Source organism: Ornithorhynchus anatinus, chromosome X2, assembly GCF_004115215.2.
Source record: "Ornithorhynchus anatinus isolate Pmale09 chromosome X2, mOrnAna1.pri.v4, whole genome shotgun sequence".
NCBI lineage: Eukaryota > Metazoa > Chordata > Mammalia > Monotremata > Ornithorhynchidae > Ornithorhynchus > Ornithorhynchus anatinus.
The window spans coordinates 4882369-4898398 of record NC_041750.1 but is presented as its reverse complement, the minus strand read 5'-3'; the positions used below and the strand labels follow the sequence as shown (position 1 = coordinate 4898398).

Sequence of the window (16030 nt, the reverse complement as noted above, 5' to 3'; positions counted from 1 at the left end):
GTGGGACAACCTCATTACGCTGTATCTACCCCAGCGCTTAGAACAGTGCTCTGCACATAGTAAGCGCTGAACAAATACCAACATTAGTATTATTGCTATCATAAACCATGTCAGGAGCTTGGAATATCAGGGTCCTGAGGCCCCAAAGGACTGTGAGGTTAAACGTTTAGTACAGAGCTCTGCACACAGGAAGCGCTCAATAAATACAATTGAGTGAGTGAGTGAGTGAGTGAGTGAATGAATGAATGAATGAATGAATGATGGCAAAGCCCTTCCCGACGCCCTTTGCGGCCTACGCGGTTTTCCCGACCGCGAAGGGCGTCGCGAGCGCAAGGCCCAACGGCGCGTGACGTCACGAGCGCCGCTCGCTCCTTGTAACCCCGCCCGACGAGAGGGAGCGGGAGGGACTATCACGCATGCGTGTTCGCGCTCTCAGGGCGACGACGGCCGTAGCTCTTGGGGCTCGGGGAGGAAGGCGCCGTCGCCATTTTGTCCAGTGTTCGTCGCTGCGGCTCGGGAGGGGGGAGACGGCAACTTGGAGGCGTCTCCTGGCGGGGTGGCCCTTTAGTTGTCCGGAGGTAAAGTCATCGGCGGGGAGAGGGTGGGGAAGGGATATTCCCTTCAGGCCTCGCGGCCGGCGCTGAGGAGGACGGGGCCGAGCCGGGTAACACGGTTGAGGGGAGGCCCACAGGGACCCGTCGTAGGGGGCCTTTGGGTGGAAGGAGGGCCCGTGGAGTGATTCGTGAGGAACCTTTCAAGCCAGAGATTCTCACCTGGATCCTAGAGGGGGGCGGGCTTTTGAGTGGGTGGTCCCGCGGGGGTGCCCTTTGTGGGGTGCTTTCAGGCGGGCGACCTGCCGAGGCACCCCGACGGTCACCCTGGTCGGGGTCGGTGTAGGAAAAAAACAGGTCATTGCTGGCAGGATGGATCCCCCATACTAATTTGCAGGTGGGAATCCATGATACCGTCAACAATGCATTCTTTTGAACCTTTGCATTTTATCCCCCCCCGAAGTTAAATACAGTTCTTGGTCCAGAGCGCTTAAGAAATCCCACAATTATTAGCTTATTCTTTGCAGAGCACTATACTAAGCGTAAGTAAAGAGAAGGAGCAGAGCGCTATAATAATTGCGGATTTTGTTAAGCGCTTATTACGTGCAAAATACTGGGGGTGCAGTCCTCTTGTCAGTAAGCTCGCAGTGGGCAGGGATTGTGTCAATTTATTATAGTCTCCAGCGCTCTGCACACAGTAAGCGCTCAATAAATACGATTGAATGAAAGGGAAGGTAACAGTCACATTCCAGCTGCCCGAAGGGACCAGAGAGAGCAGGCATTAGGACGAAGGGAAGGTGAAGAACCATTGCACCATCTCAAGTATGGTTTGAAGGATTTGAGTATTGCCCTCACGCTGACAGAAGAAAAGGGGTTGATTTTTTTTTAACCATTTGGCACCCCGTAGGGTTTTTGTAAATACTGAGAAGAAAGAAAATTAAGTTTCTCTCTTCCTTAAATGTCCCCAAAACTTTAGGCCTTCTTTGTGACCTAGGGGAAAGCTCAATTCTGTGAAGTCACTCCAGGGGGCCACATTATGGAAGTCTAAAGTTGATTACATGTTTCTCCTCTTCCCCGGCTTTTAATAACTTTAACATTGTTGGGTTTTAAATATTGTTTGGGTAAAGGAGCCTGTAATGGTGTAATTTAAAAGTTTAATAGTGTAGCTATTTCAGTGTAGTTCCTTAGATCACATGTTAGCTTAAAAAAAAATCTGATGAGGATTTTGCTGCTTGGATAATATTCGGAGAACTGAATAACTGAAACTTGAGTAGCAAATACAAAAGACCGTTGTAAAAGCAATTACCAACCATTTGGAAATCATAACCCTTTGGGCCGAATTGCAGCACAGTAAGTTATCAAAGCCAACTTTAGGGGCAAAATGTACTCCACACCCTTACCAATGTCAAATATTTTTTTTGAAATTAAGGCTCCTTAGCTGTCTAGATTATGATTATGGTGCATCAGAAAATTGCAGGTGGTGTTTTGGTAGTAAATCGTGCCCTTGCCTCCCACCCTGGTTTAATTGGAATCTTCTATTTAATGTTCTCCAGCTGGGTTTCTTATCCCCCTTGGTAAAACAAAATGATTTGATGTGCACCTCTGAAGTTTGAAGGCACTTTGTCAAAAGTATTTTGCCTCCAAATATATTTTGAAGTATGAATAACTGCATACTCCTAGTGTTTACAGTCTAGAGGAAGTAAGGTCCTTATGGGCAGGAATCGTGGGTACCAGTGTTCTTGTAACTTTCCCAAGTGCTTAGTGCAGTCCTCTGCACAAAATAAGCATGCAGTAAATACCACTGATTGGTTGGTTGACCGGAGCATATGTGGTGTTCAGAATGTGAGGGGAGGTCAGATTTGTTAAATCTGTTCATGTGACTGGGTTTTGCATCATATTGGAGCAGCCCAAATTACTATTGTTTTTAATCAATCTGGAATTGGACTTTGAAGTAATTATCATCCAGCATATGAGGCGTCTCCTCAGAAGGCTTCGTTTTTAAAGTCTAAACATACCCGGGGAATCGTCAACTTGACTGCCACATAAACCCAGAAATTTCAGAATCTGGGTTTCAGATTTACTGGGGTAATGAAGAGAAGTAAAAAAGAGTAAAGGAAATGGAAGGAGTTTTGTTTTCTGCCCAAGGACTGAATCTGAAATGAACCAGTGCAAGAAAGAAAGATGAGACACACAGATTGTGTCACCAACCAGGATCAGATTTCCTTGTGCCCTCACATAGCCAGACTTCTGGGCCCACACACTGCAGAGCGGCAGCAAGCAGATCTTATTTGAGCTAAACTAGCAGAAACAACAGAGGGTACCTTTATTTTTGTTCCGAAGTGACTGCCATCACCAGGTCATCTTGTCCTCAGGCCTTTTCAGTTGCCACTCATTCCTTTGAACTTACTCCTCCTTCCCGGAGGTGCTTCAGCCCTGGCAAAGAATTAGTGCTTTTTGCACAAAGAGATTCCTATTTGGGTGCCTCTCTGCACAGAGAAGAGAGCAAATTAGCGCAACTAGATGAATTGGGGCAGTTTGAGGCTGTCATTGTTTCAAGGGGACACAGGGAATTGTATCAAATCATAGGGAGCTGATAATTCAGTGTACGGTCAGTTGCTGAAAATATGATGTAAAAAGAGCCCTGGAGGATATGTTAGTGGTTAGAGTAGTTGCTAGCTCAATATGGGCAGGGAATGTGTCTGCTAATTCTGTGGTCGTACTCTCCGAGCACTTGGTACAGTGCATGTAGTACATGCCCAGTAAATACCTTTTATTCATAGTTCAGTGGTGCTGAAGCACAATAAAAAGAACACTGTATAGTGCTGATATTCCTGTTTCTTATTCCAGTATTTACCAATCCCTGAAAAAGCAGTTTCTCCCCAGTCTAATGTACCCCCTGGGGATTTGGAAGGTGAAGGCACACCTAATTGAGGAATAGAAATGTTGAGCAAGTTGATTGTTTGTCTAACTTGGAGAGTGAAATTAATTTTCAGACAGGAAGTTATATGAACTTCCCAAGAACTAAAGAGATGTCTGGTTATTACAGCTCTCCTTATGGCTCAGATTGTCTCTGTGGAAATCAGTGAACTATCACTTTAAATGTTAAACAGGAGTAAGAGCAGAATTAATGATGCTTTCCATTTTCTATTGATCAGTAAATGTCTTTGTCTTTAATCAGGTTGACTACTGTCATCTTGAATATCACCCCCCTACCCCACCCCACCCCTTGATTCCCTTTCCCTTCATGTACATTTCCTCAACAGATGCGGCATTCAAAACGAGCTCACTGTCCGGATTGGGATGGTAGAGAAAGTTGGGAACATGAAAGCTATGGTTGCAGCTATAAGCGCAAGAAGAGATTCCACAGTAGTACCCAAGAGAACAGGCACTACAAACCCCATCTACAGTTTAAAGAATCAGAATGGTAAATTCTCGGATTTAAAACGTTGTTCTCAGATGGCTTTCTGTTCAGTCAGGCTGTCTTTTACATTTTGCTCTCTTTCTCAAATTGAAAACTTTATGTAAGTGTTTATCCAGTCAGTTGTGCCCTGACACTGTATCTGTATTCTTGAGGACCCCCAAATTGCATACGAGTCTTCGGACTTTGATCGGGTGCCACGTATAGTCTTATCTTCCTATATCAAATCTTCCTGCGCTCACAAGGATCAAGTTATATGAGAACAGGCTCTGTGTTGTGGGAAAACATTTCCCAATTCTTCAGTAGCATTCTATCCAAGTTGTCTAATGGAAATACATATCAAAAGCTGATTGAGTTCACTAAAGACTTTTTTGAAGAAGCCGTTCAAATCCACAGTGATTGAACAGAGTGGAATTTTTAAGTTTTTACCATAAAATTGGGAAGCAGAGTGGCCTAATGGAGAGATCATGGGCCTGGGAGTCAGAAGGACCTGGGTTCTAAACCTGACTCTGCCAAGAGCTTGCTGTGTGACCTTGGTCAAATCACTTAACTTCTCTTTCCCAGTTTCCTCACCTGTAAAATGGGAATGCCTGTTCTCCCTCCTATTTAGACTGTGCCCAACCCAATTAACTTGTACCTACTCCAGTGCTTTGAACAGTGTTTGACACATACTAAGTACCTACCAAATACAATGAGAAAAATTTCTAATTACTAGAATATCTTTGATTTATAACAATACAAAATTTATTGAAATTAACCCAGATTTGAGTGCTGTATTATAATTGTCACATTTTAAGTAATGGAACTGAAAACCTTTTAATAATTCTGCGTTTTGGTAAAGGTTAAGTAAAAGGTGGTATTCTGTAGCTCTTCAGGACCTTTCCATTCTCTTCTTTCTTTTGTCAGTTCTTTGTTGTGAACAACTTTTCTCTTAGCAGTGCAGACCCAGTGGAATGAAATAGTTTCTTTCCTACATCAGCCAGTATGGGTTATTGCAAAGCAATGCAACATTTTTCACCCCTCCTTTTTGTCCCATACTTGTCATCCAGTGTATTCTGCTAGAAGTCAGATTTGCTGTCATTTTTCTACTTAAGTTTATACTGCATCTCTAATGGAATGCTTACTTAAGCCAGCAGTGAAATGTTGGAGCTAATATCCAGTACAATCACCAATAAATACAAAATTAGCTTCAGAGGAATGCCTCCTGGAGAAGAGGTGGCTATACTGGCATTGCAGGGCACTACATATTGGGATTATATTTCTCTTAGGGCAGGTTTGTGTATAATTCTGTTTGGGTGATGTGCGTGTTGTTTTTATACTGGCTGAGGAGCTAGGGGCTTAAGTATAATTTATTTAATGTCTGTCTCTCCCTCTAGACTGCAAGCTTATTGTAGGCAGGGAACAAGTGTACCAGCTCTATTGTATTGTCCTCTCCCAAGCACTGCTAAAAAGCATTCTGTCGTGGTCTCGGAAAGGAAATAATTAAAACGTATTTCTTGTTTTCAGCCATTATATGGAAGCCAGAGCCATAAATGAGAGAGATTATTATGAGCGAAGATATGTTGATGAATACAGAAATGACTTCTGTGAAGGATATGAGCCTAGACATTATCCCAGAGACTATGAAAGCAGTTATTATGACTGCAGTAAATCTTCAGGCCGAAGCAGGAGAAGTAGTCAAAGACGGAGACGTATGAGGCATTGTTCAAGCCATCAGTCGCATTCGGTATGATTAATATTTTTTTTTTTTAAACTTTGGATAGATTCTTACTTGAACGTGAGAGAACTTCATGGGCCCAAGGAGTTTTGAGAAACTTTGTTATATTTTAATCCTTAGTTGAGAATATGGTACTGCTTTGTAGGCATTGTTTAAATCTCTAAATGGTATTTTCTGGGTATGTTTTATTAGCTAATCTATAGTAAGCTTCCTCTTCCATTTTCAGGTACTGTAACTAAGAGTTATGAGTTTGGCCACTGGCTTTGCCATTTATTTTGACTCCATAGTGGAAGATATTATTTAAGCCTTGCAATGCAATTGTCAGCTTGCTCCATATTACAGTAAAAGCAACCCTCTCTTCTATTTATGCTAAAGCTTATTAGAATTCAAAAGCTAAAGCAGTGTATCCTTATTGCTCAGTTTTAGAACAAGTGTGAAGTGTTGCGCTTTTATGTATAGCTAAAGCATGTTATTACATGGGGGCCCAGTTCCAAATCACAGTGCTCACATGAATCAGATTGTTTAGAAATAGTGCTGAACGTGCAATTAATGATCAGATAAATCTGCTATCTCCTGTTTGGTGCCTTTTTAAACAGTCTGAATGTTCCCCATTTTAAGTATTTGATAGCTATCCTCCCCAGTTCTTCAGTAGAAGCACTTATTAGGTGACAACACAAATAGAAAGTTTTGCTTATGCCCACTTCTTTTAATGAGGTATATTTTAAGATCTGCTGTCTTCAATTAGTTTTGCCATGGTAAAACATTTTTCTGACAAGCTAGCCAGCTCTTAGCCTCATCGCTCGCTATTTATTAACAGGAGATTAGTAAGGCATGACACTGCAGTCTTTTAAAATTTCAGACTTCAATTATGTCAGTGTTTAGAGAAGCAGAATTGTGTTGTTTATTTTTTTTTCTATTGCTACTTTAAGTATCTTATCTGAAAATCTGTTCCTTGCCATGTTTTTCTTCTGTAACATAAACTGTGCCCTGTGAATTTCTGGGGACTGAATTTGAAATTGCTCCTGCCAACTGTTCGTGGCCTGGTGCGTAACTGAATGCCTGAATATCTCCCCGCTGAATGAATTGCGTATTCTGCCCTGAATTCCCTCTGATCTATTGATTGGCCGGACGATCTTGGTGCCGCCCACTTGCCGTCCCAGAGGAGTCACCGAAGGAAAAGATCCAGGAGTATAGAGGATGATGAGGAGGGTCACCTGATCTGTCAAAGTGGAGACGTGCTAAGAGCAAGATGTATAGACTATTTTTCAACACTTTTTTTTTTAAAAAAAACTTTGCAGATGATAATCTGTTTTGTAAAACTAGTATGTCAGCGGGGGGCTAAGGAACTCTTCATTGCTTGTTTGTTTTGTTTTTGGTGGGTTTGTTTGTTTTACAGTTCCTTTTCTGTAGCATTTAAATATCTCTATTCTAAAGTTCCAAAACAAGGGGAATTTGTGATTAGAGCAAGTGAGCTAAGAGTATCTAATTGTTGACATAGCAGTAGACAATAAAATAATTTACTCCAGTCCTGAGACTGTAATTATGTTTTTGATAGAAATACTGGAAAGTAAATTGATAGCATAGATAATTTGAAAATGACGCTGAAACTTACACTTTCTTTTTTTTCCCCCTCACTTTAGATGAAATTGTGGCTACTTTGGGTGAAGGGGCTTTTGGCAAAGTGGTAGAGTGCATCGACCATGATATGTAAGTATTTCATTGCTTATGGGTGCCTTTCAGAAGTGATTTTGTAGGGGGGTGATGTTCATAGAAAGTGGTTACTCTCCTGAGGAGCGGCAGCCGGGCTCTGGATCCCAGCTCTCCCCCACTGGCTCTGTGTCAGTCCATCCGTGATTGATGCACACTTCCTCTGTACATCACTGTACTAGGTCCTTGGGAAAGTACAATATAATAAGAGCTAGTAGACGTGACCCCTGCTCACAAGGAGCTTACAGTCTAGAGGGCGAGACAGACATTAAAATAAATATGGATTGATAAAAGTAAGAATAAATATACTAGTTTCCTTAGCTGTAATAAATTAATAACTCTCTTTTAGAGTAGTAGTAATAATGCTAATTATTGGGCATCCACTGAATGCAGTGTCCTGAGATAAGCACTCGGGAGGTTCAACAGGAGGCCAGGCCCCCAAGTAGCTTCCTCTTTGTAGCCTATCATTAACAATTAGTTTTCAAACCGATGAACTGGAAATTGCCACCCAGGTGTTTTTCTAATATTAAAGCCAGCAAGGAAATTGATGAAAGCTAAGCAATAAAAATCAAATTTGGTATCACTAAATGCCTCTAATATGAATCCCCATCCTCTAGATCTGTTTTACCAGAATACCTTAAATGATGAAATTCTGGGACACTGAAAGTGTGCCCAAATGTTATTTTAATAACCCAGTGACTTTAATCTGAAATGCATTCAGACCTGTTGCTTGACTTCCCAGATTTTTCCCTAGCCTGGTTCTGGAGTAAACTATTGGGATGAGGAACTCACTGCCTTTGTCTTTGCTCATTGTTTGATTCCCTACGTCCCCATATGCCCTCTTATTAATAACATTTTATTTTGCTTTTAAGGGGGGGCATGCATGTAGCTGTGAAAATTGTAAAAAATGTGGGTAGATACCGTGAAGCTGCTCGTTCAGAAATTCAAGTATTGGAACACTTAAACACTACTGATCCAAATAGCATATTGTGAGTATGAACCCAGTTAAGAATCTCTGCGCTGGTCGCCGGGAAACACTGTGTTGGACTCCAGAAGCTGGGTATTCCGCAAACTTGACTATCTTTTGGTTTTGATATGTTCTAGCCGCTGTGTCCAAATGCTGGAGTGGTTTGATCATCACGGTCACGTGTGCATCGTGTTTGAATTACTGGGTCTCAGTACTTATGATTTTATTAAAGAAAATAGTTTTTTACCATTTCACCTCGATCATATCCGGCAGATGGCTTATCAGATTTGCCAGTCAATAAATTGTAAGTTTGCTTTCTCAAAACTCCTGGAATTTGAAGACATGGTTGATGGGCAAAGCCAACATTTTTCTCTCTCCCCTTAGTTTTGCATCACAACAGATTGACCCATACAGATCTGAAGCCAGAAAATATTTTGTTTGTGAAGTCTGACTATGTTGTGAAATACAACTCCAAAATGGTAGGTTTCTCATTTTGCTCAGATGGCTTTTTCACCCCTTGGGTGTTTTGTCTTTTTCCAATTGGTTCCCAAAATATAATCTTTTAGAAACGGGATGAACGCACACTAAAAAACACAGACATTAAAGTTGTGGACTTTGGAAGTGCAACGTATGATGATGAACATCACAGTACTTTGGTTTCTACTCGACACTACAGAGCTCCAGAGGTCATTTTAGGTCAGTAGAATCTGAGCATCTCCAGAATTTTTACTGTTAGGTCTCACTTTTTCCATATCCAGGAGAATTCTCAGAGGAAAGAAAACTATGTAGAGTTAGTCTTGGACCTGAGGCCCAGGCCTGTTCAGGGCTTTACTGGCCCTACCTTTTTTTTTTTTTAATGGTACTGATTAGGTACTTATTTGTACCAAGCACTGTTCTAAGTACTGGGATAGATAGATACAAGATAATCAAGTTGGACACAGTTCCTATCCCACATGGGACCACAGTCTCGGGCTTTGAGTTGGTCTTTGTCATGAACGGCTCTTAAATGGTTTGCTGTTTCTTAGTGCCAACATTTCATTTTGAGCCCAGGAGACTGAGTTTGGGCTGGGCAGAGAGTTTCACCAACAGACAGGAACCCGAATGGGAGGGCTTGGACCTGAAACCTTGGCTGATTTAATGAGGTAGTGTGGGCTAGTGTTACTCTCCTGGTCCAGGGTCAGGGAGAAGGCTCATTCCCTTCACTTCCCCCCACCGCACACATATGTTCCACTCTGCTCATTTTTCTAAGAACACTAATTTTTTTTTTTGTCATAGCCCTAGGATGGTCTCAACCCTGTGATGTGTGGAGCATAGGCTGCATTCTTATTGAATATTATCTCGGCTTCACAGTATTTCAGGTATGCAGTACTTAAAGGTGCTTTTTCTTTTTAAATAAAAAATTGAGATTTGAGGCCTGTGAAACTTGGTTTATAAGAATTCCTATAAATTCCTTGGGTGATCCTACCTCCATCATCAGTATTTATTGAACAGCCATGGTGTGCAGAGCCCTGTACTAGGTACTTGGGAGAAGACCGAGGAGGTAGAAGAGGTGCTCCCAAGGAATTTACAAATTTAGCGGAAAAAACGGGCAGGCACAAGGAACTCCCTTTTTCTCTCCTTTCCTTCCATTCTTTTTTTTTCTTCCCCCTTTTCTTTCCCTTATCATATATAACATAGTGTATAGTTGGCAATTTGTGCTTGCATGTCTCCCCTATTGGAGGACCGGAACTGTCTGTCCCATCTGTTGGATGGTCACAGACACCTAGTGCACCACTCTACACACCCATTCTAAGTTGTGTTGTCAGTAGTAACAGTGATGTCAATCAGTGGTATTTGTTGAGTATTTCCTTTATGCAGAGCACTGTACTAAGCACTTTGGGAAAGTACAATACAGTAGAGTTGGTAATCTGTAAGCTCCTTTTGGGTAGGGAATGTCTGTTATATTGTGGTACTCTCCCATTCACTCAGTACATTGCTCTGTACACAGTAAGCGCTCAGTAAATACAACTGACTGGCTGACTTGCCACGATCCCTGCCCACAAGGAGCTTGAGATAGTCTGCTTTCTCCATGTCTCCATGCTCTTCATGAGCTCTAACTCATTCCAGGGCCTTTTTGGGTGCTAGGGTTGGGTAAAGAGCCTTTCTTTCAGTAGGTTTTTTTGAGCTTCTACAGGAGTGCTTTGGTGTGGGCATCTGCTTTTGCTCCAGAAAACACATCTCCTCTAAACTCCACCCCAAGTTCATCCCTGCACTCAAAATGGAAAGTTGGCATCCCTGCTTGGAAAAGGATTAATTCTCTCAGATCCCCAGGAGACGATTCAATGCACAATTGCATTAAGGCACTGGGAATAGTCCCCAAATGAACAGAAGGAGTTAATGCTCCTCCTAAGGCACTTACCTCCAGAGTAACCTCGGGCCTTGGGCTTGTTGGAGTCAGTGGCTTCAAATCAGATCAGAATTTTCAGCTTTTCATTTACCCACCTACGCGATCCTGAACAAAAGGACTTGTCAAAATCAATGAGTCAGCCTCATGACATTCTCTTGTAATGAGTCAGGCAGTTTAGCAAGGTGTGTTTTTTTAGCCAAATGTCTAAATTGTTTTCAAGGAGACTGGAGAGATCGCCTATATAACAAAGTCAAATGTTGCGAGGCATTCCATTGATCCTCCGGGTCTTGAGGACAGCAAGTATAGGGAACGTAAAACCAAAGGGTTCATCTTCCTACAGGCTGCACAACTAATTTCATCGTTCCCTTTCTACTCTCTGGCCCATTCTAGTTATCTTCCATGTTCAGTACTTTTGTTTCGTCCAGTTTTTCTTGCCCGTCTCTCCCTGTTTGCACTTTTCTCTTCCCCCAAGCCACTAAAATCTCAAGAAGTGGAATTCACTCGTGGAAATGCGTGTTCGTTCATTCATTCATTCATTAGTATTTACCATGTGCCTGCTGTTTGCAGAGCACTGTAGTAAGTGTTGGGGAAAGGAAGAGCACACGGAGAGAAAATCAGACATGCCCCCGGCCCTCTGGGAGTTTACAGTCTAAGAATAGGAGGTAGGAAAGGTTGAGGATCCGCACCTAAGAAAAGAGTCACTTCAGACAGCAAAATGAATATACTATAAGCAGAGCATGTGGCTAAAGAAGCAGTTTCCAGGCTTCTCATCACTCCAGCAGGCCAGTCCAGAGTCCAGACTTTGGAGGGAGTGTTATCCCTCCAACTTCTTCTGATCTACTTGAGTAGGAAACACCCCCTCCCACCGTCGTAAGGGTCATTGTAGGTTTTACAGGAGGGATCCTCTTGGTTGTGGAGCCCACAACCTAGTTCTGGGCTTCAGCGATAGTCTCTTGACAATTACGAATTGAGTAGCTGTGAATTTCTGTCTTAATTCAGCCCTTGGTGTTAATGGTAATATAGTATTCTAAAGTCTGATGCTTTGAGGCATGCGTAGGAAAATGGGAGGAGCATGGATAAACTTATTTTACTTCTACAGACCCACGATAGTAAAGAACACCTCGCAATGATGGAGCGAATCTTGGGACCTATACCAACTCACATGATACAGAAAACGAGGTACTGTGGTGGTGATTTTTAAGACTAAAGCTCTTTTGGGTAACTGAAGGCAATGGGATTGGTTTGTGGTTACAAAAATCCAATCCACCGACAATTTGCATAGGACAAACCACAACTGGAGCCGGGGAAGATGTGTAACCTCTGGCAAAATCTGCCTCCGCCAAATGATGATTGGGGAATTGCCACTGGAACATTTTATCAAAATTCAATATGTTGGGGCTAAAAAAATTATTTATTGAGCCCTTCCATGGTTGCAGTTGATTGTACTGGGCACTTGCGACCTATACAGTAATGAAGTAGCACATTTCCTGCTCACAATGAGCTTTCCAATTGTAACAGAATTGAGGTTGTACTCAAAGGTTGGTTTTTGGAAACGTCCGTGGCTCCCCCCACCCCCAACCCCTGCCGTGTAATAAAAATCCATTTTGTGCTTCCGGATCGGGGGTCTACCTGATAGCCAGTGGCTACTCTGTGCTACTTCCTCATCCTGAACCTGGCCTAACTCTGAGGTGTACCCCGAAATCCTCCATAGTTGCATTAGGGTGGTGGGGAGAGGGCTAGAGGCTGAAAGAATCCTAAATACTAATTGTCTTTCAGGCAGAGTCTGCCGGAGCAGATACTGAAGCCCGACTAGTGAAACTTGGCTCTAAAGTCATCAGCCATGTCTGCACAGGGCAAGTCGTGCTAACAAAAGGTTGGCACTTAAAGGTAGTCTGACCTAGGCAGAGTCAAGCCAAATAAAATAATTTCCTTCTGGTGGTCTGTGAAAAATGCATCTGCCTCATGCCCTCAGCCACCAGCTTACTATAAGAATAAGATTTATTTTCATTACCTTGGTGTGTGTGGAAAAAAAAGCAAATTGTTGGTTTGGTTGATTCGAGATGGGTTTTTGTTTTTTTTTTGACTGTGACCAAGCTGATTATCCCATGTCCTTCCCAGCCCTAAGCATAGTGTTTGAGTCCTAGTCAGCAATTAACAAATGCCACATTATTATTCTGCATAAGATCTCAAGATGTTGCAAATATTTATTCCATAATTACATATCATATTCTTTACCAAGTAAATTGAAGGCCATTTAAAAATGGACCATTCTACATTAGAGAGAAATTAAAGGTTCATCTGTAGTGTGAAAAGCAGTTCGACAAGGAGTATTCTCATTCTGCTTTTGGAATTAAATCAAATCAGTGGGGGTTTTTTGAGCACTTACTGTCTGTGGAACACTGCAGTAATGGCTTTGGAGAGTATAATACAACAGATTAGGCAGATACGTTCCCTGCCTACAACCAGCTTACAGTCTAGAGAGAAAAAGAGTTAGATGCCCCAAAGTAGACAGCAGTGCCTTTACCGTATATGTGCTGTAAAGACCACTAGGACCTCTTCCATTCTTCTCAAGGGGAGTGTTAACCTACTCTCCTTGGAAGCTTGGAATCGGCCAGTTGGATAGTGATCGTAAACTTACCCTTCCCTCTGTACTGGAACCCCAATGGTTGAAACAGAATGAATTGGGAAAAGGACAGAATTGGGCGTGTGATGTTTGCAATGGTTTCCAACATGCCGCTGGTCTATTTAAATTTCTCTCTTGCAGAAAACGCAAATATTTTCACCACAACCAATTGGATTGGGATGAACATAGTTCTGCCGGTCGGTATGTTAGGAGACGATGCAAACCATTAAAGGTAATTAAACAGAAAAAACCCAGTGTCAGTTTAATTTTAGAGCTTCAGTTATCTTTAGATTTTTCTTTTCCATTACAGGAATTCATGCTTTGTCACGACGCAGAACATGAAAATTTGTTTGACCTGGTTCGAAGAATGTTAGAGTACGATCCGAACAAAAGAATCACCTTGGATGAAGCACTGCAGCATCCTTTTTTTGACTTACTAAAAAAGAAATAAAATGTACATGTAATGGTCTTACTATATATACTTCTTCGAGGGAGAGAGTACATAAGACTGTGTCAGTCAACAAAAGCCTCATATTTTTTTAAGCGTTAAATTATTTTGTACAGTTAAACTTGTAAATAGTACTATATGTTTTGTATCAATGCCATATTTATCTTGGTAAGCAAGTATGGTCTTGACAGTGATTATTAAAATGTAAAATTAAAAATGAATTTTCAGTTTTGGAAAATAGTTGCTATTTTTAAAGGTCTTTGGCATGATCTTCTTGGGTTTGTTCAGTAGTAAATCTCGCTCAAATTTGTGAATGTTAGGTCATCTCCACTAGCCTTTCTAAGCAAAGGCTGTCTAGGTTTGTCTATATGAGTGTATCATGAATCTTTGCCTGAAGCATCTTCAAAGCCGAAGATTTCTCCCAATTCACATACTGTATGGATAAAAATAAGTGAATTTTTGAAACAGTTAATGAACCACGTTGGGTTTCAAATTGTGGGAAAATATGCTTCCCTTGTTGGACAACATAGAAGATGCTTGTCTGTGGAATGCACTTTTATCGTCCTCCTCTCTATTAGCCTTTTTAGGTAGCTTCATTTAACTACCAGGGAAATTCTGGGGAGTGGGGCAGTGGCCCAGCTTGTTCAGTAAATATTTATTTCACCACTGTACTAAGTGGTAAAATGTGCTAGTTCACAAAGCGCTAGAAGAAATAAGCACAGTACAGAGCTGGGGATTACCTGAGACCATGTTGAGATCCCCACTCTGAAGCAGATGGCCCGAATGGCCTTCAAACCACCTCAACCTTTGTGCTTCCATTTGTCAGCAAAATGAAGGCTTCCCCTTAGGCTTCAACTCAAGATACAGTAAGCATTTTGGAAGCTGAGATGCAACTTGATGCTACGTGTCAGTCCCTTTTGTAACATCCCCAAGGTATGATGCGAAAAACTGAGAGCCCAGTTGGCAAATCTCTTCAACCACAATAAGGAGGGGTATGAAGTCCCTTTTTAGGTAAGGACCAGACCCTGAACCATCATTAGAACCTCTCAATATTAAGAGGCACTGTTGCTAAATGGGCTGGCTGAGGTAATTTTTCTAACTTTCATTCGACTGCAGGGTTAAAATATTGAATCAGGTAGTATTTTCAGAGCTTCGATTTTTCGAGACTCTTAGGACCAAGCGGGAAGGTGGCACTTTGTGAAGTTGGTGGACACTGATAAATGTGCTCGAAAAAAGGCAAAATACAAATGTTAAATCAACTGAGGAGATATTTTAGAAAAGTATAGAAGATAATGACATATGCATTGTTCAAATGCTTGTTTTATGGCAGGTGATTTTTATCGGGCTGTCTGCCGACCTGTATTCTTAGTAGTAAAGCGCTGTCAAAACTGAGCCAGCAGAGGGACTAATATCTAAATGCCCTGATGGCTGAATTATCTGACATTTGTGAGCTCCATTGATTTATCCAGTTGAACTTAGTTGTAGTTGTAAGAACATTTGACAGTCCAGGTTTAAAGTCTTCACCTTTCACCCCCCAGGGTGTTTTGTACTTTCTGTGTAATAGCTGCAGACCTGAGTCTTAGAGGATTTTAGGATTCTGGATGTGTGTGCATTGAAGAGACTCGCTTTGCCATTTGACATACACCTGTTTGTTTTCAATAATCAGTCAATTGTATTTAATGTGCACTTACTGTGTGCAGAGCACAGTCCTAAGCATTTGGGAGAGTACAGTAAAAGAGCTTGTGAGTACATTCCCTGCCCACAATGAACTTCTTATAGTCTCATAGTAAACTATTAGCTTTGCTTTAGAAAGTTTCCTAGTGTCGCATCAAGTAGTATTTTAACTAGGAAAGATCTACTGTTTGATTCAACTACTCAATAATATGTCTGCCTTTAACCTTTGAATGATGAATAGTTAACTAATTTCTAGTTTTGCTTAATTTTTCCTTCATGGAGAACTTCTGACTTTTTTTTTTTAATTTTTACGTGTATCCAGTTCTATCCCCAGAATAGAACTCACAATACAGTACTCACCTTGCATCCTACTCTGCTCCTCTTGTTATCTGGATCCAACATATATTGTCAAGTGAAACAGAGTTCCAGTGTTGGAAAATATGGGGTCCAAAAAGGGTCTGATAATTGAGGTGCTGGTTGCAGGTAGTAAGAGTGGAAAGGAAAATAGTGAATTTAAGACATTGCTTTACACCGTGTCA

The 16030-nt window shown here is 41.6% G+C and overlaps 1 protein-coding gene and 1 pseudogene across 3 annotated transcripts; one reads left to right on the top strand and one right to left on the bottom strand.

The window, feature by feature from the left end:
• The first annotated feature begins 405 nt into the window (after nt 1-405).
• On the top strand, nt 406-14055 carry CLK4 (CDC like kinase 4). 3 transcript variants are annotated; one of them, XR_005659561.1, is made up of 13 exons: nt 406-578; nt 3815-3975; nt 5476-5695; nt 6847-6937; nt 7327-7393; nt 8266-8382; nt 8498-8664; nt 8745-8839; nt 8927-9056; nt 9636-9718; nt 11846-11925; nt 12523-12633; nt 13511-13594. XR_005659561.1 is itself a non-coding variant. In XM_007673093.3 (13 exons), exons 1-13 carry the CDS (start codon nt 417-419, stop codon nt 13818-13820), a joined length of 1605 nt encoding a protein of 534 aa, XP_007671283.3. In that variant the 5' UTR covers nt 406-416; the 3' UTR covers nt 13821-14055. The 3 variants fall into 3 exon arrangements, 2 of the variants coding, with proteins under 2 accessions (XP_007671283.3, XP_028908538.2); XM_007673093.3 differs by lacking the exon at nt 12523-12633 and adding an exon at nt 13680-14055 and having other exon boundaries at nt 13511-13601; XM_029052705.2 differs by lacking the exon at nt 12523-12633 and having other exon boundaries at nt 13511-14055.
• Nucleotides 13225-13341, bottom strand: LOC114807506 (annotated as a pseudogene).
• Nucleotides 14056-16030: the final 1975 nt, after the last annotated feature.

Excerpts from the sequence above, each read along its gene's own strand:
- CLK4 (XM_029052705.2), top strand. The coding sequence starts at position 417 with ATGCGTGTTCGCGCTCTCAGGGCGACGACGGCCGTAGCTCTTGGGGCT. Across the intron at positions 3,976-5,475 it reads CAGTTTAAAGAATCAGAATG|CCATTATATGGAAGCCAGAG; the intron begins GTAAATTCTCGG and ends TCTTGTTTTCAG. Across the intron at positions 9,719-11,845 it reads TCGGCTTCACAGTATTTCAG|ACCCACGATAGTAAAGAACA; the intron begins GTATGCAGTACT and ends TTACTTCTACAG.